General features: G+C 43.5%; 1 protein-coding gene across 1 annotated transcript in view; it reads left to right on the plus strand.

The window, feature by feature from the left end:
• LOC149452250 (SH2 domain-containing adapter protein D-like) overlaps positions 1-27,202 on the plus strand; it is a 48,630-nt gene extending 21,428 nt beyond the window's left edge. Inside the window, exons 2-7 of the mRNA XM_089689560.1 lie at positions 3,651-3,955; positions 4,199-4,319; positions 17,112-17,294; positions 21,804-22,005; positions 23,411-23,524; positions 26,150-27,202. Coding sequence (XP_089545686.1) covers positions 3,662-3,955; positions 4,199-4,319; positions 17,112-17,294; positions 21,804-22,005; positions 23,411-23,524; positions 26,150-26,336 — 1,101 coding nt within the window. The 5' untranslated portion in view covers positions 3,651-3,661 and the 3' untranslated portion in view covers positions 26,337-27,202. The remainder of the gene's footprint in view (positions 1-3,650; positions 3,956-4,198; positions 4,320-17,111; positions 17,295-21,803; positions 22,006-23,410; positions 23,525-26,149) is intronic.
• The last annotated feature ends 552 nt before the right edge of the window (positions 27,203-27,754 follow it).

The raw sequence follows: 27,754 nt of genomic DNA on the forward strand, positions 1-27,754 counted from the left end.
ACCGGACAATCGTTCACCCAAATTTCTTAGTGTATATGCAGCTTAATTTTGCATAGAGCGTCAAAGTGTTGAAATTTTTTTTCTCCCCCTAGGAAGATTTAGCCTCTCCCTACCATTGTTACCAGGACAAAGGGATTATGGAAATCACAACTTTTCCAGTTGTTTCCAGAGAATGAGGAAAGGAGAAATCTTCTGATAAGGATACCTGTTCTGGTAACAACTGTCTTAAGCTAGCCATACACCAGTAAAATTTTGTTAAAAAATTTTAGTTTTTGGAACATTCAATTTTCTAATGGTTAGTAGGGTAAAATCGGCACTTGTTTTTGATCAGAGTGATAAAGAATTTCGAAGGAGAAACTCTTTTCTTGTTTCTTATCTGAACAAGCAAACTTCTAATTATGCATTTGGTTTATATTTAGAAAAATAGTACATATTGTTATGCACATATCCTAGGTATAAAAGAAATCTGTTTAATACATTTGGGATTCCATTGAATGAAATTTTAAGGACTTTAGAACAAAATATGTTGACTCAATGATGGGAACATCAAATGCTCTGTTGAATTATTTTTTCAGAATTCCAAACAAATTTGAAGGAAATTCTAATTCTGTATGGCCATCTTAAAGTGATTGTAAAACTTCTTTTAAAAAATTAAAATAATAAGCCTGTTATACTTATCTGCTTTATGCAATGGTTTTGCACACATCAGCCCCGATTCCCTTCTTCCCCGATCCCCCAGCGGTGCTCCTGGTTCTTCTTTTTTATCTAGTGTCCGTATAGGAAGCCACTTGCTCTGAGGGTACTCATGAAAGCTCGACTCCATCCACTCTGCCTGTGTCCATGGACACAGACAATGGGGCATGGCCAGCCCCCCCCCCCCGCCCCCTTGTAATAGAGTCTGTTTGATTGACAGCAGCGGGAGCCATTATCATCCTTCCCTATGAGGAAGAACAGAGCCAAGAGAGCTTCAGCTGCTGGATCTTGAGGGGGCTCAGTAAGTACAAGGGAGGGTGGTGGGGCCATATAGGGTTTTTTACTGTATTGCATACAATGCATTAAAGTTAAAAGAAAAAAAAACCTTAAGGCTTTACAGCCACTTTAAGTGGGGATGTCTTTAAATGGATGCCGACAGCAAAAAAAACCCAAAACTGACAGAGGTTGTCAACGCACTCTAATCAAAAAAATTCAAAACTAAACAAAATACTGTACGTTCGAGATATACCTTTGAGTGGCATCACTATGGATTATGTTCTAAAAATTTGTGACTTTTCTCCTGATAAACTGATCTTTCACTTGTTGTTGATACTGGGTAGCTGAATTGTTCATTGTGTTCTACAATGTAAATTATTTCAAGAAATTCTTTGTGATCTCTGTGATTAAAAGTCCCTACAATCTTGGCATGAATTCTCAGTCCTCCTGCTAAAACAAAAGGATTTCTACCTCTGTGAAATTTTTTAACATAAAACAAAAGTCACTCTTCCTGTTATATGTTTTAAATTCTCTTTTAGACTCTATTCACACTTCTACAACTGTTCATGCGACTTTGGACACTAAAATCACACCCATGTTTTTCAATGACAACTGTTCGAACATGTACATCTTTAAAAAGATTCCTGCACTACTTTTGTCCAACTTTCATGTGACTTGAGTGCCACTGCATTGAAAACCCTCAAAGGTCATGTGATAGTTGCACCTGAATGTTATACATGCGACAGTTGTGCAACAGTTGTCCATTATCATTGGACAAAGCCAAAGTCACATCCAAGTCTCACCCATCCAAAGTTGCACTCCAGATCACGCTACTTTGAAGTTGCACTAATGTGAACTGAGCCCTAAAAGGTCAGAAATCTTACCTTTTAGTTTTCCTCAGATGAAGCTGGTAGCTGATATAACCTGCCAGCTTCTACCAAGAAGTCGGTTGGTGATACAACCTGCCAACCTTACTTTTTTTAAAATGTAATTATTACAGGTACTTACACAGCACTTTACACATATTTATTACTCCTTCACATCTGTCCCCACCCTCAAGAGGAGTTTACAATCTAAGGTCTCTAACTCACATTCATCCATACTAAGGCCAATTTAGTCAGGAGTTAATTAACCTGAACCCCACGCAGGCACAAAGAGAACATGCAAACTCCATGCAGGTAGTGTTGTGGTTGGGAATTGAACCGACGAACCACTTGCTGCTAGGCAGGAGTGCTAACCATTTAGCCATAACCTTACCCAAAATCTAGACGTTGGTAGGTGATGCAACCTGCCAACCCTATCCAAAATCCAGAAGTTGGTAGGTGATGCAACCTGCCAACCCTACCCAAAATCCAGAAGTTGGTAGGTGATACAACCTGCCAACCCTACCCAAAATCCAGAAAGTGGTAGATGCTACAAGCTGCCAACCCTACAAAAAATCCAGAAGTTGGTAGGTGATACAACCTGCCAACCCTACCCAAAATCAAGAAAGTGGTGGATGGTACTACCTGCCAACCTTACCAAAATTACAGAAGTTGGTATAGTAAGTGATGCTACCTGCCAACCTTGCTCAAAATCCTTAAGTTGGCAGATGATATGCCGTGCTAGCTTTTATCCAGAATACCAGTGTTGGGTGGAATGATCATTTAAAGATCTCTAGTAGTTAGCAGTAATAAAGTGCTGTAATAGAGATAATTAACCTCTGCAAGGCTCAGTGACTCTAACCTTAAAACAGATGGTGGTAGAGGCTAATTACTACCTTTCATTGTAGCTTCCAAATAAAAAAAAAAAAGATTTAGTGACAAAAGCCCTAATCTATGGTGCCTTAGAGGACGTAGAATGATGGTTCCAACTGCCTGGGGTCAAGCCATCTGTCATTCAATAGAATGTTTAAAAGGGCGACCAAACAAAATATAAAAGGTAGCAGATAGTGATGTTTCTGATGTGGATACAGTGTATGGTTCCAGGAACACCAAATATTGTTGAGTCTAATGAAGAAAATTCTTATATCTTGACTATTACTTTTTCTTCTTCTTTTGATACAGTCATTGGTGGATAACACAGTTGCGTGGGAATGCTCCAAATAACAGCTGTTCTCTTCATATTTCAGACTTTATTTCACTGAAATTAACCCTAAAATGTATATGCAGCTATTAACCAAATGTACCCCCTACCCCACATACCTTCATCTTTTTTAGCACTATTGTTTTCTCTTACCTCTTGTTCCTGTAGCAAGAAACACCTTTTTTTTTTATCTCTTGTGACATTATCACCAGACTTGCTGGGATGTCAGTTACTTAACATAGCCCTCCCCCTACAATTCGTAAAAAGCCCTTTGCCTTCACAGTATGTGGCCAGGTTCTTTAGAGTTAAGGCAGCAGTATTGTTTCCCTAGGACTGACTTTAATATATGCATGTGGAGTAGGGCAAGCTTAGGTGGAGGACAGGTGGTGTTCTATAGTCCAGCAGGCAAGCCTAACTAGTTGGGATTTCAGTCCAGCAAAGACACTGTGTTGTCATCCCTATCAAGAAATCAGGAGCCCCCCTGTATTTCTGGCAGATCAATGGGTCTTCTGTACTTGCAGAATTTCTGTAGGGATAAACGTGTGGATATGAGCATGTATTGAAGAGATGTACCTAATGTACCCAAGATGTACCTTTTATCTCTTCTTTTTGTCTAGACCAAGTCTCAATGGCAAGGTGGCTGAAGGATTACTTACATTTTGGGAGCAAGAAGTCTCCACCACAGCCTCCAAAGCCTGATTACACTGAGAGTGAAATACTTCGTGCCTACAGAGCTCAGAAAAACCTGGATTTTGAGGATCCATATGAGGAGAAGAACAATGACAAGGGACAATTGGGTTCTCCATCAAGGATTGATGATTTGCAACTCATTGTATCTCCTAGACACCGTCTTATCAAGGTGGAGCCATCAGAATATAAGAGGAAGCCTCATCTAGGTTCAGAAGAAGAGCCTGGAGGAAAGGTCAGGTGCTGATTAGAACGGGTTGGTTAACAGTTGTTTCAAACGGCAAAAATGTTTCATAAAAATTTGGGTACAGATAGGATAGCCAAGAAAAATAGTACTTACTGCTTCCTTACTGATGGATATGGTTAAGCTCAAAACAACATGTATATAGTTAAATATATATATTTAGTATTTTTTTTTCATAAATAATGTATTTACAAGAACAACTAACTTCATCAGTTTTTCTTGTTCATATCATAGGTCAGTGAAGTCAGTGACTACTCAAATCCATTTGATATGAAGAACAAATGTATTTTTGATCATGATGAAATGGAAGATACAAGTTACATGGAACCGTACGATGATCAGAGACCTCTGGGAGGTAAAATATTTACTGTTCATCCATTCACTTCAAAACTTTTAATGACTTCTGCTGCGACTTGCTATGACCTGCGACTTAGAAAGTTGCAAGAAAATTAAGAGCACATTAATTTCAATGGACGCGGTCCTAATTGCTGCAAATCAAGTAACAGCAACAACAAAAAATAGTTCCTGCACTATTTTTTTTTTGGTGCGACATGAGTGCCATACACTGCAATGATAAAATCACAAACATCGTAAGGTAATCATATCTTTGCAGATCTGACTGCAACTTCAAGGGTTTCTTTAAACCAAAGTCTCAAAATATGAAAGTTGCATCAAATCTCAATGCAAACTCACACTGGAAGTTGCATCACTTTATGGTCACAGCAGTGTGAACCATGCCTACATCTGCCGTTTAATTAATATTTGGTCATCCTGCCATGAAGTTCCTTGTTCAGGCACTTCCTTTTATACAGTAAAAACACTCTGTCCTTGCCTCCCTATTAGTGATGGGCAGACACCCCCCGTTCGGTTTCACGGTCGAACATTCGAACCTACAGAATGTTCAACCGCAAAGTTCAAACACAAACAATTTACTGAGCAGCATCTTACTGCATCTGAGTATGCCATAAGATACCACTCAGTTACCAAAATACTGCACGAGTTATATTATTAAGTTATGTAGTATTTTAGTAGTGAAACATCCATTATTGTTTCAGCTTTCAGTTTGATTCCCCACTGACAGCTGAATGTAAAAAGAATGGTCGGCATTGCCCAAGAAATAATTTTTTTTTAAAAAAATGTGAGGATCCCCCCTCCCATCCATACCCAGCCATTCGGGTCTGGAATGGATTTGGAGGGGAACCCCCATGCCAAAATTAAAAAAAAAAAAAAAAAAGAAGAAGTGGGGCTTTCTCCGAAATCCATACCAGACCCTTATCTGAGCATGCATCCCAGCAGATCAGGAAAGGGGGGGGGACAAGCGAACACTTGAACCATACCAGGCCACATGCCCTCAACATAGGGAGGGGTGCTTTGGGGCGGGGGGCTCCCCCCCAAAGCACCTTGTGCATGAATAAGGGGTACATGGTACCGCTACCCATTAACAAAAAAAAAGTGTAGTGTAAAAACACAGGAGACCGTTTTTGACAAGTCCTTTATTGAAAATAAAAATTAAGAAAATGTCCCCCGAAGTAGATCCAACGTCAATCACCATGCACACCGCTACCCCAAAAAAGATAAAAAAAAAAAAAAACCTGCTTAGGTTCGACTCGAACATTCAGCCCAACACTACTCCCTATTATTCCCCGGCTTTCTCACCTGTCACACACTCTCCCAATAGGGATTACAAGCAGCCATCCTGATGGACGTTGCACAGGCTTGATCTACTGTTGTTGCCATTGTGAAACTTTCACTGCAGGGTGCATATAGACAGGAGATGGCTGAAAGGAGGTTGTGGGCTCCAATGGATGTCACCGGAATCGGACGTGAAGACAAGGCTGTCCAGTAGGCGCTTTCAGAGCATATGTGCTCCTCAGGCCGTGATGCGGCCATGTTTGTTATGGACTCCCCTATATACCTCTCAGGAACGGACTACACAGCTCAGCGAATGGCAGTGCAATAATACATATGAAAATTAAAAAAAAATGTCTCTGTCAGACTTCTAGTAGAAAACTGCGGCAGTCTGTGCAGGTTCTGGGAGGAAAGAGCATATGTCATTCTTGCCTAGGTGAGCCACAATAGATGTAGCAGTGTCCTACTTAAAGCAGGCTGCTGGGCCACATTTAGTTTTAGCTCCACTATAATCAGAGGAGTAGGGGTTGATTGATTAGCACTTCTCAGGGCTTCACAGACTGCTGCTCTGCTACTTTCCCCTGTCTTCTAGAGAGTTCTGGAACATAGTGGGAAGGCAGATGCTGCAGCCTGAATATTTATGGAACTTCAGCCAAAACCTGGGAAAGTGCAACCAGAAGGTGGGAAAGAACCCATATATATTCTCAGGCCTGAGCAGCAAGGGGGAGATTGCAGTATGTGTGTGTTCCCGAGTGCAGCCTGCAGGAGGAGACCCCTGTTGAGGGGCCTTGCCCTCCTGGGCAGGAGTCTGGGGCGGAAGCCAGCCTGAAGACACCAAGGTCCCAGCTAGGCTTAGCTAAGGGGCCTTTTTACAAAACCCACCCAAAAATCCAGAGGGTTAGGAGAAAACTTATGGGATAGAGTGGCAGAGAGCCCAAGTTGTCCAGAGGTGGTATGAGTCTACATCTCCATCACTAGGAAGAGCCGGGAGGAATATCAGAAAGAGCAAACCAATAATCCTGGTGGCTGAGTGAGTACAAGGCCCCAGTGCTGCATGGGTGACAGTGATGTACTAGGGACCAGGGGCGTATTTACCACGAGGCAAACAAGGCGTTTGTCTTCGGTGGCAATTTTCAGGGGTGCCTGTCCGCAGGCAAAAGGGACACACGTGGCAGGTGAAAGAGGAGGGAGAAGCAGGTGAGGCACAGCAGGAGGCTCTGAGGATGGTATAAAGGAGATGAGTCATCTCCGGAGATACCTTCTCACATAGGAGCCATCATGTTTGCAGCAGTCTCCAGTGGGATCCATGAGAACCTGTAGGCTGCTGGATGGTGTCAGACTATCTCTTCTGATCCTGATCGTGGCTTCGGCAGTGCCCGGCAGATGTCATTCTGTGAGCTGTGCCGGTGGCGGATGTCATTCTGTGAGCTGTGCCGGTGGCGGATGTCATTCGGTGAGCTGTGGCGTTTGCGTATGTCATTCGGTGAGCTGTGGCGTTTGCGGATGTCATTCGGTGAGCTGTGGCGTTTGCGGATGTCATTCGGTGAGCTGTGGCGTTTGCGGATGTCATTTGGTGAGCTGTGGCGTTTGCGGATGTCATTCGGTGAGCTGTGTCGGTGGCGGATGTCATTCGGTGAGCTGTGCCGTTTGCGAATGTCATTCGGTGAGCTGTGTCGGTGGCGGATGTCATTCGGTGAGCTGTGCCATTTGCGAATGTCATTCGGTGAGCTGTGTCGGTGGCGGGTGTCATTCGGTGAGCTGTGCCGGATGTCATTCGGTGAGCTGTGCCGGTGGCGGATGTCATTCGGTGAGCTGTGCCGGTGGCGGATGTCATTCGGTGAGCTGTCCTGGTGACGGATGTCATTCGGTGAGCTGTCCTGGTGACGGATGTCATTCGGTGAGCTGTGCTGGTGAGAGCTATAACAACTCCCTCTCTCTTCCACCGCCCCCCCCCCCATCCATCACTATGCCATTACTGGTTCCGATTTGGTGGGGGGGCACCACATTTTACTCTTGCACGAAACCAAAATACACTGCTGCTTGGGACTGTAAGTGAAGTACAGGTCACAGGCAGCTGGGGATTCTATGGAACTGGTGCAGCCAGAAGTTGTACAATACAGCCGGGATTTGTACATGTCTGCAAGTTGTGCCAGGCCTTCAAGAGTTGTGCTGAGCAGCAAGATATTTAGCAGTCCTGAAGTTGATCAAGTTTTTCACAATTCTGGGGTATCCCATGCTCCCTATCCCCATCCAAGTTCATCATTATGCAGTAAAACCCAAAATAAGAAATCCTTAGACTGAGTCTTAAGCCAGAGGAGGAATGCTGAAAATGTTGTGTGCCTGGCTGTATGTGCTCTAGGGAAGAAATAAGCCCAAATTCACCAGTGGCTCTTTAAAGGGTGCGCTACATAAGAAAGGAAAACAAAAAGTATTTGAGCTTAACAAAAACATTTTTTCAGCAATTTTGTTAAGTAAGTGGGTGGGTGAGGGTGGGGCAAAACAAAATTAAAATCCGCTTAAAGATATGTTCTCATTAGAAATACATGATCCTTTTCCTTTAACCTGATCTATAGTGGGGGTGGATGTTTCAGATAACTATTATCTATAGTATGTTAAGTCATTCTATATTTGCAGCCCCTCTGTTACAGAAGAACCCTTTCTATAAATAGTAATGCCAGGGCTATTTATATCCCTAATTATACTCTATGGGGTTCCTGAAATTTATCTATGGTTTCTGAAGTTGAGAGAGCTTCCAATGTACATATTATTTCCTAACGGGCACTGAATCATTTGTCTTTTACCGATCTACTTTGAGGTTGGTGGGGAGAGGAGCATGCTGTGTCATTGCTGACTTTGACATTGCTGACCATTGTATCATCATGACTAATACATGAAGTAAAGAAAAGGAACGTTTTTATTGATTTACTAGCGAAAATACTTGTCCTTGATTCAGGGATGACATTCTGAAGAGCAGGGGCTCTATTCATCAGTGGAATTTTGTTTGAAAATTTAAATTTTCAGAACATCCATTCGATTTTTTAATAGTTAATGGGGTCAGATTGGTATTCTTTTATGACAATGCATTTTTTGGAAAGGGTCATGAACATTTTTAAATGGAGGCTGAAGAAAAGCATGTAGTGTGCTTAAAAAAAAAAAAAAAAAAGCCTCAAAATGCATCAAAAACGCGTCAAACGCACAGAAAAAGCACTGCAGAAACGGTTCTGCAGTGCTTTTTGCTGTGCGTTTTTGATGCATTTTGCGGCTTTTTTTTTTGCGGATCAAACGCAAACTGCATAGGTGTGAACCTAGCGTAATACATCTGGAATTCCTTTCAAATAGCGGATCTGGATGAAATTTTAAGGGGTTTTGGACAAAATTAGTTGATTTCATGATGGCAAGAAAGAATGTTTTGACAAACAATTTCCCTACAAACATTCAAAAGAAAATCTAATCATGTATGGCCACCTTAAAAGCACATGGGCAACCTTAAAGCTGCATTCACATTACACAGCTATGAAAACGCGGGCAGAATTTTCAGAAACACAGCAAAATTTGCAACGTGCTTGCGGTGTCAATAATTCTTAATTATGCCAGGTTTGTCATGTGGCCAAATGCACCTGGCTCAATGCCTAAATTTAACACATGAGCTTTTTTGGTGTGCTTGTTGCACATAGAGTAGCCTTTTCAAGTGAATATACTCCCCTATGCATGACGCACGTAAACGTGTGAAAAACTTGCAAAAACAACATGAGCAGGGGGCACACAATCCCAGTACACAAAGTGTGAATGAAGCCTTAGTAGTGTGATCTCATTACTAAAATCACCAGACATTTTTCACTAGTAGTAGCCATCAATAGCTTCACATTTGAAACCATTGGCGCCCTTTGGGGAGAAGCACACAATTAGTAAGCAGTAGTGATTAATCACACATGTGCTACTTGTGTGTTTCACTTCCTAGGGAGCGGTTTGTTTCAAATGTATTGCAGATGTTCCCCACTACTAGCAATTAATGTGCAGTGGTCTTGCTACTACAAATTGCCCGTATGTTTTCCAGCCTTGGGTTAGCCACACATGGATAATTTGCTGTTGTTCAGCCCGAAGACCAGGGCCGGATGTAGCCTATCTAATCTGGGGGTGCAGTAAAAAAAAACCGTCAGGGGCATAATGTCAACACTCTGTGTGAGTCTCTGACAGTCTGTCATAGAGAGTCATGACCTGGGAAACACTACTATGTATTGGGCAGGGGTGGACTGACCATTTGGAAACTCGGGCACTGCCCAAGGGCCCGGGGTCAGTAGGGGGCCCCATGAGATGCCCTTGGTACCTTTTTCATAGGCTTTTTTTTAGTTTGGGCAAGGACACAGGGGCCCCATGATCCCCTATTGCCCGGGGGCCCCATAAATTGTCAGTCCGCCCCTGGTATTGGGTATCATGTTTCCTCATCAAAGTCCCACTTGACATCAGGGTCTCCATCAGAGTCCCCACTTACATCAAGTTTCCCACCAAAGTACCCCTTATATCAGGGTCTCCGTCAGAGTGCCCCCTTACATCAGGTATCTCCATCACAGTGCTCCCTTAAATGGGTTGTCCCCATCAGGTATCTCCATCACAGTGCCCCTTAAATAGGTTGTTCCTATCAGAGTACCTACCTTACATCAGGTATTTCCATCACAGTGCCTCCTTAAAATAGGTTGTCTCCATCAGAGTACCCCCTTGCATCAGGTATCTCCATCACAGTGCCCCTTAAATGGGTTGTCCCCATCACAGTACCCCCTTACATCAGGTATCTCCATCACAGTGCCCCTTAAATGGGTTGTCCCAGAGTACCCCCTTATATGAACTGTCTGCAGTACAGCAGAGTGCTCCTTTACATCAATTGCCCCCAAAAAGACTGGATTATGGATGCATCCTCAGAGACGGGGGACACAGCCCACTCCAGCACCCCCCCCCCCCCCCCCAGATTCGGCCCTGCCTAAGGATGAGCATAAGAAGTCTAATAGACTTCACCTAGATTGTAAACTCGAAAGAGCAGGGCCCTCGAACCCCTCGTGTATTGTATTGTTACCGTCTTGTCTCGTGTTCTGTCCCCCTTGCTACTGTACAGCACTGAGCAAACCCTTTGGCGCTATATAAATACTGTATAATAAATATTGTATAATAATAATTATCCAAAAAACAGTGTGAACGGAGGAATTTCTGTGTATGGCACCCCTCCCTGCTTGAATACCCAATAGTTACTGCATCTGCATGGAATGAGTCACTGTTCAGCCATCACATTTCCACCCAGCACCTTTCATTTTTCTTCAAAAGTTTGTCAACTTTATCAACCAATGGGTTCCACCAAGGCCACCCACTGCTTGAATTTCGGCCAGTTCCTGCTGAACTAGAGCTATATATGGCCAGCTTTACTCTAACATGTGAATAGCTGCTAGATCCCTTGACTTGTAGAGCTGGTTTTTTTTTGTTTTTTTTTTTATTTAGGCAATTTAGATGCAAATGTAATTTGAGGAAGTTCCATAAACCTGATTGATGTGCAGGCATCCTGAGAGACTTTCATATGCATTTCAACACCTTACTGAGCCCTGATCCTCATCAGCATATCAATGGAGCTTCTGCTGGGGTTGTGCAAATAATCTTACTGCCCACTGAAAATGCAGCCACAACCTACTAGTGCACTCTCTGCTCCATTTTGTTGCTTTTTTGTCGTCTTATTTTGATTAGGATTTTCTTTAGGATATTTAGTAGGGATCAGCCGATACCAAGTATTTTGATGAATACTCCTGATATCTGAAACTGATACTTTATGGTGCGATTTGTGCCTGTACAAAATTGTATGGATGCAAATTGCACAGCAAAGAATAGCGTACAATTTGAACAGGAATGCAGTGTGATTCCTGTCCAAATCACATGAGGTTTCCCCACTGTTCCTGTGTAAACACAGACTTGTTACAGCCTAAGTTAACACAGGAGCAGTGCAGGAAATCTCCCTGCACCGATCCAATGCTGTCACAGAAGGAAAACCTGGGGATTTGAAATCCCTGTGGCTCTCTCTCCTCTCAGTGCTCCTCTCTCCTCTCAGGGATGACAGTACGGGCTAGATGGCTTTTGATTGGCCAGCACCATCATGGTGCTGACCAGTCAGAAGCCATTTAGTCCATAACCTCATCCCTGCAAGACAGGAGACAAAGCCAAGGGAATTTTAAGTCCCCTGACCTGTGAAGCGGCTTTCTCTCCTCTCCTTGCAGGGATGATAGTACAGGCTAGACATCTTCTGATTGGTCAGCACCATGATGGCGCTGACCAATCAAAAGCCATCTAGCCCATACTGGTCATCCCTGCTGCACTGAGAGGAGAGAAAGCCGCAGGGATTTCAAATCCCCAGGTTTTCCTTCTATGACAGCATGGGTCTGGTGCAGGGAGGTTGCCTGCACCGCTCCCGTGTTAGGCTATGACCAGCCTGGGTTGACACAGGAGCGATGGGGAAACCGCATTCGATGTGGACAGGTATTGCACCGCATTCCTGTTCAAATCGCATGCTGTTCTTTGCAGAGCAATTTGCGTCCATACATTTTGTATAGACGCAAGTCGCACTGCAAAGTATCAGTACTTGGTATTGGTGAATACTGGGCCGAAAGTATCGGTGCATCCCTAATATTTAGGATTGGGTTTTTTGTAAAAGAGATGGCCAAAACGTGTTTGGTCATACTTCTCATGTGTATCATAGGGATACAATTACTTTTATCCTGCTGATAGTGGGATATTGCGTGCTTCATCACCCCTGATGAAGTCACGTAGTGTGTGACGATACGCGTTGGGAGGAGCTAGGTGACATTAGAGCCAGAACACCGTCAGCACAGTAGTAGACACAGCTTGGTGTATTGTTACAGCTTTACCACTACTATTATACTGGGGCTTCTATTACTGCTACCATGTGAGTGTATTTTAATAAACTTCAATGGGTTTTAACAAATGTGCTGCACTATGGTCGCTTTATATGGCTGTTGAGGTCCACTCACAGAGCCAGCCATACAGCTAAAAGGTTGTTTTGGAAAATACAGTGCCCATATATGAGAGAAGGATTATCCATAGAAGAGAGATATTTATTTCACCCTCACTAGGAGGGGAGATGCCTGGTTGGCCTGTTTTCTTATACGGGTCCATACAGGAAGGTGAGGGTCCACCTATATTATATGTTCACCGTGGTGGTGTATGCCATTTTAAAGATTCACAGCACTGGGATTGCGGGCTCACTCTCCAGTAGAAACATGGCTTTTTTCATCAGGATTTCCTGAAGAGTTTTTCTCCTTCATTTTCAATTTTTTTTCTCCAGGTAAATATGAAATATGAGTTTTGTTTAAATGTTTAGCCAGTAGGTGAAGGTCTAGTCTGCCCTTCATATGTTTTTCTATATGTTATTGCTCCTCTGCTTAAAGAAGCTTGTTGTATGCCGAGCTCACTAACTAAAATGAGACAGAGCCAGATGCCTCTGACTGAATTCCTGCCAGACAAAATTGAGCTTTGCGTCCTTTATCATGTATTGAATTTTTAAAATACATAGCAAAAAAAAAAACAAAACATAATCCAGCCTAATTTTAAAAATCTAAATAAAATTAAAATAATATTGGCCCAAACCCAGGGCTGCTGTTAGAAACCATGGGGCCCCATACAGCCAACCTGACAGGGGCCACCTCTTAAGAAAAAAAATACGGAATTTACTATGCTTCAGTTAAGAATTAATACAGTGAGTGATTGGTACATATCATTAACTGTGTTAATTCAGGAAAGGAAAGGGCTGATAAATGTGACATATTTCTCCGGACCCTTCCTCTACTCTCCATCATGAAGGATCCTATTGTGTGCTTGCAGCTGTTGGTGAGGAGAGGAGGGAAGCCAGCAGCACAGAAGGAGAGGAGGAAAGCCGGTAGCACTGCGAGGGTGGGGCACACAGGGGGGCCTGGGCAGCAGGGGGGAAATGTATGGCACACAGGGAGGGTGATTGTGGGGGGGGGGGGATTCAATTACTGGAACCGATCCCCTGTATGGCTCTCTCTGCATCAGCTGAAAGCCAGTGGGAGAGAGAGGAGAAGAAGCTGGCTTTCAGCTGCTGCAGAGAGAGCCATACAGGGGATTAGTTCCAGTAATTTCCCCCCAGCTGTGTCAAACATCCTCCCTGCACACATCTGATTCAGCCAGCTACCTGGGCCCCGTACAGGAAGACTGGTGGTACCCCCTTATCCACGGCCCTGCCCAAACCCATTATAGTTTCTCTTTGGTAAGCTGTTGCACAATAAAAGGTAATGTACAGTATATGAATGTACAGTAAATTAAATGGGAAGTAACAAGACAATGTTTGGTATACAGGAAATGCCCAGGGACAGGGACTGTTCAGTAAATGGTAATGTACATTAAATGAAAGAGGCACAGAAAAGGTTTTAATGTGCAGTGAAAAGGGATTGCATAGCAAACGGCTTTTGTACAGTGAATGGAAAAGGCACAATAAACAGTCAGAGCCCATTCACACTATAGTGATCCATTGCCGTGTGCTACAACACACTCATTAACGTGCAATAATTCATGTTAATGTGAGTTACATTAAGGCAACATGTTACCTAGTATAGTTGTGCGATGGGGTGCTATTCTAAATTAGCCACATTACAACACATCACAAAAAGATTGGTCACTGTACTGCATAGGTGTGAAGCCAAATAACCATAGACATAGAGGTTTAAAATGTAATTGGTATCGCTTGAAGTACAGAGTTTGCCCAATAACCAAAAAAAAGCCTATAACAAAAGAATTGTGAATCAAGAATTCACTAGAAAAAGCAGTTACATAAAAGAAAACTGCGATATTCATATAGTTATAAATATATGCTTTACTAGCAAAATTGCACATGACCAGGGGCGGACTGACTATTTGGAAACTCAGGCACTGCCCGAGGGCCCGGGGTCAGTAGGGGGCCCCATGAGATGCCCCTGGTACCTTTTTCATAGGCTTTTTTGAATTTGGGCAAGGACACAGGGGCCCCATGATCCCCTATTGCCCGGGGGCCCCATGAGTTGTCAGTCCGCCCCTGCACATGACAATTGAGTCAAGACTGAAAGTAGCCATCACTTCAGTTTAAGACAATACACTGAACAACCTTAAAACCAAAAAAGAAAAAGACATCATGGCAGGCCATAAGTCATATTATGCTGTAAGAGCAGCGACTTACAGGTCTTTTGCATCAACAGCAAACACACATCAGGGTGCACCACCGTGGTGGGGATATACATGTAGTTGAAAAATAGCAATCTGGCTATACATCAATTATGAGCAATATACATATGAAACTCCAATAGAATTGGAAATAGGAGCCCAATCTGGAAATATATCTAGCACGGAATATCAAATCAGTGGGTAACCATAACAGCATAAATATATATCTGGTAATGGTAAACAATAGACCACATATTATTGCTAGAAGACACAATCCTCAGATAAAGATAACAATGTTGAATGGTAAGCTTTCATAAGGCCGTAAGTATAACATGGTAATCCTTGAAGATATATGAACCAGCAGCCAGTGACAGATGGTAATTAGTAGTCAGCTGAATAAATAGTGAGTATACTCTACTAAGAGGTCCATGAGGCAACCACCGTCTGGAACATACATGACAGAGCCCTGCCTTTGTGAATATCCAGCTATCCATCAAACCTAGGCCAGAATGTGACTCACTACTCCTAAAGCAGGTGGAGAAGATATAATGTTCCTTAGTAGACTGTGTAAACAAGGTGCTAAGCACCAGCTGTAGAATAGACCATAATGTCCCCGTCCTGTAGGAGTGACAAGAAGAGAGTCAGTCAGGCTGCTGCCATGAGATACTTCTAACAACAGAGGCGAAACAGCCCTATATCCAGTTAGGTGAGAGAGAGGTATCACTCACCACCTGTTCAGTCAAGTAGTGACAGCATGGTGTTCCTCAAACTAATAAGTTCCATTCCAGGAGTCTCGGAGGCTACCGCCAGCTTCGGGAACCCTGATGGTCTGGCTCTGCTTCCTAAGGAGTAAATGTGATGATTGGTGAGTGCCTGAAGTGAGAGCGTAGTGCTCCGTGTTCCCACCAGGACTAGGTGCGTGGCGTTGATGCGCCGGCCAGCCATGATGTCAACGCGTTTCGCCAATGTGTGCTGTTGATGCAAAAGACCTGTGAGTCACTGCTCTTACAACAATTTTGCTAATAAAGCATATTTTCATAATTACAGTATATGAGTATCATATTTGTCCTGTATGTAACTTCTTTTTCTTGTGAATTCTTGATTCATGATTCTTTTGTTATAGGTGTGAAGCCAACCTTAAAGCCCACACTTGGGAAAACAAAAATGCTCCCTATACAGTAGGGCTGCCCCTGCTTTACAAGGGTTAAACAGTAATTTAGATTTAGGGGGGCACACAAAGATGTTTTACTTTTTGTGCTGCTCTTCTGGCAGCAGGTGGTCTCCTCTACTTCCCTACGCTGCGGCAATGGACTTTCCCTTTGCATCCTCATGCCCAGTTCAGGGCTTATAGGCTCTATATTGGACTTGCTGACATCAGAGGACCTGGGACTACCGGAGCACAGGAGAATCTGTGGAGCCCGGTCTTACAGTCAGGAGAATTGGGCAGGTAAAACTACATTTTTTCCTGGTCCCCTAGACCTAAACAAGCATAAAACATTTGCAGTGTGCGGGCAGCCCCACAGCAAGAGAGGATTTTAATCTCCCTGAAGTTTGGATTTTGTTAGAGCATCTCCTAACCAAGCCCCTCTTCCCAATCTTTCCCTAGCCTTATATCCATAGATTTCTTTTGTTCAGCTTTCGTGTTTAAAGAAAAAAGTATAACAGATGTCTCCATCCACACTACACAGCATGCTGTCTGCTCTCAGAATACCTGCATCTGATTGGTGATTTAAAATTGAAGCTCCACAATGCAAAAAGTATCCAAAGTGTTTTGAGGGTCCAAGCTTAAACAAAATTGTTAATGGACCTCTTAGTGGTGTGAAGCTTCAATTTCAATTCTCATTACATTACACTACAAGCCAAGAAGACTGTGGAGATCCTCTGGGGTGTAGAAGTCGCCTGCCAAGGAAACAGATCATTTACATCAACATTTGGCCAACAAGTTTTTAATTGAAGGATGTCAGATGAAGAGGTGCCGACAGGGCCACCCAGTGATCAAACTGTGGCTTGTTCATAACAAATCTAAAAAAAATTGCCATCTTTAAACCCATTGTCCTCAAACCAGCAATATATAACTCACTAGATCAATAGGACTTCTCAGTCAGGATCACATAATCCCATCCATTCTTATAGACGTCCGAATAGAAGCTTATTGTCAGATGTCTATAGGAATGAATGGAATTGCAGATGGCCAGAAAGATCTAATCTGGCCAATCTAATCAGCAATATCTCATGTTAAATATTGGTCAATATTTACAGAGAAATTATTTCCTATACAGAGATTTCATAATAACTAAATTTTTTTTTTCGGCCTCCACAGATCAACAGGAATGTAGGGAGAAAGTGACAGAAAAGGTCTTACAACTTTATGATTCTCCTTACCATGAGCGATACAAGTCTCTCCCGCATGAAAGCTGCCAGCCATCTGTGGATGAAAGACCAGCGGATGAATATGACCAACCCTGGGAGTGGAAGAAGGATGACATCAGCCGAGCATTTGCAGGTAGAAAAGACTGGAAAAGTAATACAGCACAAGGAGCTCTACCATACAGTAATCCAGAGCAGTCAGTCTACCAACTGGATTTCCACTTTTTGCAGTTCATTGTACATACAACTATTTCCCTAATGGGCTAAAGGAAATCTACTGTATATTCTAATCAAAGCAACCATGTTAGGTAAAACTGGAACTGAAAGGTCCCTGCAAAAGCAGAAGTAGTATACTTACCTCTCCATCCCCTAGCACTGCACCAAAGTTCTGGACCTGACCCTCTCCTCCAGCCTCTATGACACTGTTGACCTTAGACATTTTCAGTCCTTTGTAGTGCATTACTACATGCACATTAATGTGATTTATACATGTGTAGAGGGACCCCCTTAATGGAACCTGCTGAAAAGATGATGATGATGATTTGGGTTCTCTATTTGTACAGAGGCTTCCAGCACACCAAAACACATGCCTAAGCACACTGACACAAGAAAACGGTTTGGGGAATGTCTTTTTATGGTTTATTGCTAGTGTAACACTACCCCCTTAAGAGTTGCTGAGTTTTGGGTCCCCCTATAGTCCTGCACAGCCAGGCAACATGCATTTTCTTCCACACTTGCACACTGGAGACAGTAAACAATCCTTGAGCTTGTTTTTGTGATTTTATTAAGGGATCAACAACTTGGATGGGGTTGAGGGATGACAAGGGAACTGTGAGGACAACTTCTTAGCAACTATGTCCATTAGACAAAAAGCCTATTCTTGAAGAGCTCTCTAGCCCTCCAGGTGTATCACCTCAGACCACAGATGAATCCTCCTCTTCACCCAGCTGCTTTGGAGAATCCCTGGGCAATGGGACCCAGAAACTGCCACTATAGCAAAGCAGCCCAAGATGAGGATTAAGTTAGGTTCTCCACCTGACGGCCTTCTCCACTTATCCAGCCCCAGGGATGTAGGGTTACTCACTCTGCCTCTGCTGTAAGCTTTCTGGGTGGATGGCTGCCTTCAGACCTTATGCTAGGCTGGCTCCTTCCCTGCTTCCCAGGCTGTTCTCTCTCAAGGGACGGTTGAGGTAGAGAGATCCTCCTGTCCAGCACCTGATTGTAGGTAGGTGGCTCCCTGGGCCCCCTCCCAGGCTCCACACTCCATCTTCCTGATCAGCCTCTCTCATACTTAAGGGATGTCCTGACCCTATGCCAAGTCTCTTGCAGATCAGCCCCTCAGCCCCTCACCCCCACCCACTGCCTTCTAGAAACTTATCAAGCTTCTAAAGCAGGGAGAGGTATCAGGGAACTGACCTGCAGAGCCCTCAGCCCTGACCTAAAGCTAACCAGGCTGATTCATCCCAGGCTGCTATCCAGCCTCTAACTAAAAAACCTAGATAGCTCACCCTGGATAACTAGAGAGGTACTACGCTAGTACTTGAACAATGGGAGAGGATTCAGGGATTGGGACTGTATATTTCAATAAGAGGGCACTCTCTTCTGTACTACACTCCTCAATAATAGATCTCCTGCTAAACGTCAGAATACAGTTCCCCTTGAGAGACTAAGGGAAGGCCAGAGGTAGAGACCCTATGAAAGAAGAAACACTTGGCTCAGATATCCCAATAGTACACAGTCACCGGGATCTCATAGGACATTCAGTACTCATAAGGCCAGAGAGCAGCTGTGTCCCAGATGCCTTCTCACGATGCTTTGCCCTCGTGATGCCCTTTTGTTTCACCCCCCGTACTGTGCCCTTTTTGTTGACTAGCCTAAAGCCGGTCATACAGGGATTGAATTCCGAAAGATCTTTTCTAAGAATTTTCGTTTGAATTTCGCACCATAAGTGGGTCACAAAACGGCCGATTTTCCTGTTACCATTGAATCTGAATGATCGGGCATGTTGAAAATTATTTGAAAAACAAATGAATTTTGAATCAATGATGTAGGAATCGTGCGAGAAATATAAAACGAAAAAGAAATGAGCATGACCTGGTAAGAAAAGAAAATTCTTGGTCACGAAAATTCTTTTCTTTGGCAACATGACGTGAAATTGAAGGCTTGATTGGTTGAATTTCGAAATCAATGGTGGCGCCATCGGATTCCAAAAAGCACTAAAATGTCCGATTTTCTAAAGAAAATTTGTTAGGAATTCGACCCATGTATGGCCTGCATTTGAGTTATAGTATATTTTCCTATTGTTTAAAATTGATTTTATTAACAGTACTAATAAATATATGTTCAATTCGATCAACTATTTATACTGTAATTCTTGAGAGTAGGCGCGTAAATTGGGGCAGGGTGGTAGGGGCCCCAGTATATTACATTGCCCAGGGGCCCATGATGCTATTAAGACAGCCCTGCTCATCATCTCCCGCTAGTACACCGCAAATAGTCCAATCATTAGAAATTATGTTTGAAATCGGAGGAATCAGGCTATTTATTGCAATTTTAGTTAAAGGGTAACTACATTTTTGTGGGGAAAAAAAGATAGCGAATAAAAAATTAATAATATAGCAAACTAAATATGGACCTCAAATCATATTGTAAATTACTTTTGAAAAGGAAAGGTAATTTTTTAATAATCTGCAGCGCTGTAATTTTCCGTAAAAATGCAATATGGCAACTTGGAGGAGTTCTGTGCACAGATGGTGTACAGAACGCCCCCTGAAAATGTCATTTCCTGCTTGTGTGATTGGCTCACTGATTTTCCCAGACGTCTGCACTAAAGCCAGCCATACACAAGTTGAATTCTGAAAGGAATTTTCTTTGGAAAATCTTTTCTAAGAATTTTCGATCAAATTTCGCACCATTAGTGGGCCACAGCAATGGCTGATTTTCGAGCGACCATCAAATTTGAGTGACTGGGCATGTTGGAAATTTTTTGAAAAACTAACAAATATCTAAAAAATGATGGGAGAATCGTGTGATAAATGTAATCAAAAAATAAAATGAGCTGTGAGCTGGGACCTGGAAAGAAAAGAAAATTTTTGCCCACTAAAATTCTTTTCTGGAGCAACATGATGTGAAATGAAAGGCTTGGTTGCTCAAATTTCGAAATCAATTGTGTGACCATCAGATTACAAAATGCATGAAATTTCCAAAGAAATTTCTAAAGAAAATTTGTTCAGAATTCAACCCATGTATGACCTGCATAAGATACAAGTCAGACTTTTGGCATCCCCTGCAACAAAAATATAATTTTTTTGAGATACTCCCAAATGGAAATCACGTCCTAAAGGGATGCAGATCCTGCAATTTTCCTCATTGGAGCCCTGCAGGTTCAGCAGCTGATTGATCATTATAAAACCACTCCAATACAGATTCACTCTGCACATGGACACAGAGAAACAAACGGCCATGTTTTCAGAACAACAAAAGGTAGGAATCTTCAACAATGTTTGAAAAAATCCTTGCAATGTAGCTGGATCATCCAGAGGGGAATGTTTTTTCTTAACAAAAGTAGAGTTACACTTTAACAACCCATCTATTGAGATTTAAAGGGTTAGTTCCTTTCTACCAAAAAAGCCTATGAAGATAAAGGGTGTCTGTAGATAAAACAAGCTGTGCAATGCTGACTAAATTTAAATAATGTCCTTGCTACAGGCCGTTTCCATACCTCATGAAGCCTGACTGGAATACTCCCAGGGTGTTGCTAGGATGTTGCTAAGTGAGGCAGTCATTACTGCTCACCTCCACCATCACAGGAGTGAGCTCTCAAACAGCGAGCTCAGAGTTACTTCATGAGGAGAGAAAAATAGCATGGGGGGTGGGGGGAAATCAGAGAAAACGCTCACTACTGTGATGGTGGCGGTGAGCGGTAACAACTAGGCCTCACTTAGTAACATCCTAGCAACATCCTGGAAGTATTGCCTACACCTATAAGAGGGGCATTATTCAAACGGTAGTCAGAGCTGCAGTTTGCTTTTATTTATGGACAACCCTTATCTGCTTAGTAAAGATGAACTAACCCTTTAAGGGGTTTTTTTTTGCACTTTTACTGCCACTAGGTCTTTAAAAGACCAGCTTAATTTGTCCCACGTCCTCTGAGCCCAGGTCATTCTGAACACACCCCAGTCTGGTACTGGACAGTGAAAGGAGAAGCAGCGGTCAGCTGTCATTTCTGAACCAATGAGCTGGGGATGGAGGTTGCTCCCCATGTGGCCATATAAGGTCAATGATGTCATAAGCATCCCTGCCCCTTTGTGTTCCCAGCTGCAGAGCAGGGAACTGTCTTCTCACCCTATCAGCATGTGAACGGATTGTGCGGTTTCCTTCTCTCACACTATAGCCATGCTGTACATGGACTGCAAGAGGTTAATGCCAGATCAAAATCAGCAACTTACACTGCGTGCATTTAAAAAATACATTTACTGATGTCATAATGATTACAGAACTGAATTACATCTGTGCCTTATATGTCTGCCTAGAGGTCATCTATAAAAAATTGCCAGCTGGTTTAACTATTCAGTGTTTCCAAAATCCGATACATTCACCTTGGATGAAGCGACTCTTCAAGTTTTACTCTGTCATTTGCTTTTAGTGCAGTTTGAGGGCTCTGGATGGCAATGCGGATCTCCCCATATGAGGGCGCGCCTTCTACAGTCCACGCCAAGGAGCCCCGTGAATCTGCGGCCGTCTAGTCCTGACCTTACAGCAAACCAAAGGGAGCATGGCTCACCGCCCAAAGAACTCGATTGTTCAAGAGTGAGGAAGCCCATTTGTGCCGATCTGCAAAGACATGAGTGAGTGTTCCACCTGGATTCCACCTGTATTTGTGCATAATGACAGGTTCATGATTACTGTAATAACTCCTAAAGTGTATCTGAACCCCAAAAAGAAAAGTGTTATATATTGCAGCGTAGCAGTCCTTAGAGTAGTGACTGCGGTCATTTTCTTTTTATAAGCATTTTTCCCTTTACTGGCAGTTTTGCCAGTGACATATTTCCTGTCCTAAGGTGATAACGCTCACTCACTGTACTGCGTCTATGGAGGGCAGTGTTGTCACTTTAAGACAGAATATGGCCGGATCTGGGGGGGTGGGGTGCTGGGGAGAGCGTTGCCCCCCCCCAAATTTTAGTTGTGCCCCCCCCAAAAAAAAAATAAACCTTAATCTGCCACTATAATGCCCCAACTTGACATAATACCACCCTACTTTACCGCCTTAGTTTGACATTATACTGCCCTAGCCTGACACTGATCTCAGTTATACATTGTTTGGGGAGGTGGAACTCTGCTGCTTGTGCCAAGGCTGTGTGCAGTGCAGAGATGAGGGAAGGCGCTGTGCCCCTATCCTGTGACCTGCCAACAGTGACCCTTGTCCTCTGCCGTGCCAGCAGTGACCCCTGTTTTCCGCTCTGCCATGCCAACAGTGACCCCTGTCCTCTGCCCTGCCAGCAGTGACCCCTGTCTTCTGCCCTGCCAGCAGTGACCCCTGTCTTCTGCCCTGCCAGCAGTGACCCCTGTCTTCTGCCCTGCCAGCAGTGACCCCTGTCTTCTGCCCTGCCAGCAGTGACCCCTGTCTTCTGCCCTGCCAGCAGTGACCCCTGTCTTCTGCCCTGCCAGCAGTGACCCCTGTCTTCTGCCCTGCCAGCAGTGACCCCTGTCCTCTGCCCTGCCAGCAGTGACCCCTGTCCTCTGCCCTGCCAGCAGTGACCCCTGTCCTCTGCCCTGCCAGCAGTGACCCCTGTCCTCTGCCCTGCCAGCAGTGACCCCTGTCTTCTGCCCTGCCAGCAGTGACCCCTGTCTTCTGCCCTGGCAGCAGTGACCCCTGTCTTCTGCCCTGCCAGCAGTCACCCCTGCCTTCTGACATGCCAGCAGTCACCCCTGTCCTCTGCCCTGCTGACCTCCCATCCTTGGCCCCCCCCCCTGACATTTTTTTACTGTACCCCAACACCAGACACAACACTTTACCCTCTTCTCATCATTACATAGGAGAAGGCGTACTGTAGTGTATAAATTCATACTAGCAGCCTGTTGGTTTCTTCTGGGTGTTGCTTGTCACTGAACACAGGGGGTCGATTACGTTGCACCTCCACCATTCAGAGAACCTCTTGTACTTTTTTTATGAATTGTCTTATGTTGTAAGTGGTGATGTGGTAAGATAAAAGATTGTGTGATTGATGTCTCCAACTCTTATCTTGTTTCCAGGTGGTTTCATGGACCTCTGAGCTGCACCGATGCGGAGAAACGGTTACATAAAAGTGAGCCTGGAAGCTTCTTGTTGCGCACAGAGGCTGAAAGCATGTTTTTCCTTTCTGTTAGGTAAATGTCAAGTTTTTGTTAAATGCTGGAGAGTTAATTTATTAATTTATATGTCTATAGCACTTTTTCTGCTGTTGGGGATGCTTTCGAGGCAGTCATCTTGAGCACGCTGGATCCAATTAACCAACTAGTATGTCTTTGGAGTGTGAGAGGAAACCCACACATGCACAGGGAGAACATGTAAACTTCATGCAGATAACATCCTTATCGAGACCCAACCTGAGGACCCGAGTGCTGAATGGTAGACTTGCTAACCACTAAGTCATTGTTCCGCCCACGTGAAAATTGTTTGTATGCATGCTGATGAGGTCTCTTTGCCAAGTTCCCGAATTTGCACACCTGTTGAGGCCATTATATTGGGGTTCCCACTCTGTCAGAGCTTTTATTTTCTTTATGCCAGAGAAAATGTAACAGGAGGAGCTGGAACACACAAAGGGAACACCCAAAACTTCCAAGTAGAAAGAGACAGAGTTAGGAAAAGTTGAAAAGTAAAACTTGAAATGCACTCAACCTACATGCTTAGGGTTCTGTTTTTCATTCAGATATTTCCTGTAGAGAACCAGTCCATGCCTATCCATTTTGTTGGTAATCTGGTTACCTGAGAACCCCTTCTGCTTACTTATTTGTAGTGAAGGAAAATCATTTCTAAACACACCTATAGCAAACTCCTTGCTGCCTCTCATATGCAGACAGCGTGATCTATCAAAGATTGAGACATATAGTGAGTCTGTTGATATAGGAAGATACATAGCAAATGCATACCTGTAAAAAAGGAAAGTAAATACAAATTTTTCCCACACATGTAGATCACAGCTATGCTTCTGGAGAACACCTGGGCAAATTGTGGCCCAGGGCCCCATGCTGGGTTTGGCTGGCCTTATCTGGCCCTCAATGCTTCCACTGTCAGAATGACTGGCTCTCTGAGCTCACAGAGGAACACTGACAGATGTCCATGTGGAGAGCTACAAGAACTGGAAGGAGAGAACCTTAGGAGTTGATCGGTCCAGCTAGGAAGCTTGGTTCTGGTGGAAGTGCATTGCCTAGCAGACATCCTGATGCTCTTCCGCCACTCTGCTACCTGGTCAAGTTCTTCTTGTGTTGGTGCCTGCATGCTGCAAACCCTTTTGCTTTTCAGAGGGCATTTGAGATGCAGTGAGGAAGTGTTATGTTTCCTCCACACCGCCTGATTTAACCCTATAATGCCTCACTACCATGCACCATTGCACGCAGTTGCAGCACAGCCCTATTAAACTCAATAGGTAAGTTTGACAAGGTGTGCTGCTGCCAAAGATAAAAATGCCACAACTGCAGCATGTGAACAGCCCTGACTGGCTGAAATTTTACAGTGTGGGTGGGCAGCCGGAGGTGGTAAAACCGCAGCTCAGTCGTCTGACCACCCAACTGAAAGAGACCTATTTTATCAGCAGTTGTACCTATTATTTCTAGTGCCAGGTGTTTTTTTTTCCTATGTTTATTTACTTCCAGGCTTTTCCTTTCCAGGTCCAAATTTAATCTTGATCAGAATTAAGTCAATAGTTCCAGTTTCTCTTGTGGCCCCCTTGGGAAAATTAAATACCCACCCTTGTCCTAGAGTGTCGATCTCTGTGGTCCCCTTCAGATCTCAATAGTTTTTACATCTCACCTCATGTCACTGCAGGAAAGAATGGTCAGAGGGAGAAACCAGTGAGAAGTGCGGGGGACCATAAAGAAAAATAATATTCCCTATCAACTTTGGGTGATGATTTCTTAGGTACAGAAAGGAGATTGCCGGTATGGGTAGTGGGAAAATGTATTAACTGTCTTTTCTTACAGATATGCCTTTGTTGAGCATGTTCTGCATAGCCACAGGGCTGTATTAGGCAGTTATTTAGAGCCACCAGTTAACTTCAACTGGTCTTAGAAGGTTAAATGTGATGGTGTTCCAATGAGCAGAGAAAGAGGTAAAACAACATGCCCCAACTTCACATGCGAAGAGCTCTCAGGAATCGACCAGCCATGGATTATAATGTTTCTTGGAGAGCATTCATTAATTCAGTGATTGGGTTTATTTGTTGCCTGGATTTCAAGACACCTTGGCCATAGATGAACACTTGTGCCCTTGAGCATGACAGATGGAGAGGTGCTTGCCTGTCCTCAAACATGTTGCCATCTGCCAATATGTTTTCTGTGACTCAGCTGTTGGCCAAAGGCCTCCTTTATTCTACTTGGTTGTAGAGAGACTTTTCAACAGGCCAGTTGGAGGCACTCATTATCTTCCCCAAGTGTACCCATTCGCAGTTCACATCAGGCTGTTGAATCGGGGACAGGTTTGGGTGACTTGGTACGAAATATTTTGCCTGTAATCTGGTGATAACCAATAAATGGGATAACGTTTAGACATTCCCAAACAGATTGTTTTTGCTTGTCTAATTATTATGGCCAGTCTTAACCTATAATTTTCTTACAACACCCATTTAGCAAGGATGCTGTTTGCACTGACTTACAGATAGCCACCAAAAACAGCACTTTAAAATCTGTATATGAAACATCTTTATAAAAGAATGGCACAGAAAGTGTTCAACTTGTAAAAGTTATGTGTAATCCCTGCCAGATATTACACCCTCATTTATTCTTTTATCTCCACAGAGGCCGGAGTAGCATCTTGCACGTTAAAGTGATTGTCATGCCAGATGGCCGTTTTATGCTTGGCGATAGTGGACCAACCTTCCCCTGTATCCCAGACATGGTACAGCATTATATCCAATCTCCACTGTTGTTCCCAGGGGAGGGACAAGTGTGTCTTCAGCATCCAGTGTCTGCAGTATTACAGTGATGTGTTTTAACCCAACGGTGAATCCGACTGCATTGGCTAAATAAAAAGCACAGGCCTTAAAGTCTACATCGATGGAAGAAGCATAAATGGACCAAAATGGGATCATCTATGGCAAACTTGATATTTTAGTGGACCTTTAAAATGCTTTGTACCAAAGCAACAACTTGTTCTTCATCTGCACGTGATGTTTGGTAACAGTTGAGCCATTTTATTACATTGGTGACTGTACCTCCAGCTTGGAATGGTGAATAGAAAGATCTTGATCAATCAGTAGCCCAAGGGTTGGCTGCGTCCTTCAGAATTATTATGGCTTTCCATTTGTGATAGTTCTTGGATCTGCAGGTTACATTCATGGTATCGAGCACCATTATTATGCAATGATTTTGAAAGCACTGGTCTAAGTATTTTTCTCCTAGCTTTAGCAGATAGGGTGAGTTGCTTTACAACTGCAGAGCCTCCTGCTGGTGAAATCTGGTACTGAAGTGTGACTTTAAAATACTATTGTTTGCTGTGATAACTATCCTGTCTTAATGGCCTGATTTCGGTCTACCAAATATGATAAACAATAGTGGGACAAGAGCTTCACCGTTAATATCAAGGAGGTGAAAATTCTTCTGTGTTCCTGCATAACAGGGTTCCAATTTCCTTAATGGTTTCCTATTTTCCCTGGAATTTTCTTTTACAAGCTCACTATGCATTGCACAATTCTGAGACTTCTCCTAAGCTTTTTTCTAATCTTTTATATTTGTCCATCAGTTTGGTATAAAAGGCTTGGAAAAGCAGGGAGTGGCCATCTTGCTCCACTAATAATCACTAATCAGAATGTGTATAGGTTTATTAAAGGGATTTTCTCATCATATATTTTAGTTACCTTTGTTGTTGGTAGTCTTGATTAAAACAGTCACCCTATTCAAAGTGCTGGCATACTCGGTCTGAACCATTCAAAAAGGGACCTATAAGCTATTTATTATTATTATTATTATACAGTATTTATATAGCGCCAAAGGGTTTGCTCAGCGCTGTACAATAGCAAGGGGGACAGAACATGAGACAAGACATTAACAATACAATACACAAGGGGATTCGAGGGCCCTGCTCTTTCGAGCTTACAGTCTAGGTGGGAGGGGAAAGTGGTACAGGAGGAAATGGCTGTGGGGGATGGAGTGATGGGAGGAGTGGAGGAGGTCAGTTGTTAGGTGAGGGTGGGGTAGGCTTCCCTGAAGAGGTGGGTTTTCAGGGTGTGCCTGAAGGTGAGGAGGGTAGGTGACAGTCTGATGGATAGGGGTAGGGAGTTCCAGAGGATGGGGGAAGTCCTGGAGAAGTCCTGCAATTGGGCGTGGGAGGAGGAGACCAGGGAGCTAGAGAGTAGGAAGTCCTGTTAGGAGCGAAGGGCACGGGTAGGGTGGTATTTGGGTATC

Source organism: Staurois parvus, unplaced genomic scaffold (genome assembly GCF_062004578.1).
Source record: "Staurois parvus isolate SC_StPar_1 unplaced genomic scaffold, SC_StPar_1.0 ptg000486l, whole genome shotgun sequence".
Classification (NCBI taxonomy): domain Eukaryota; kingdom Metazoa; phylum Chordata; class Amphibia; order Anura; family Ranidae; genus Staurois; species Staurois parvus.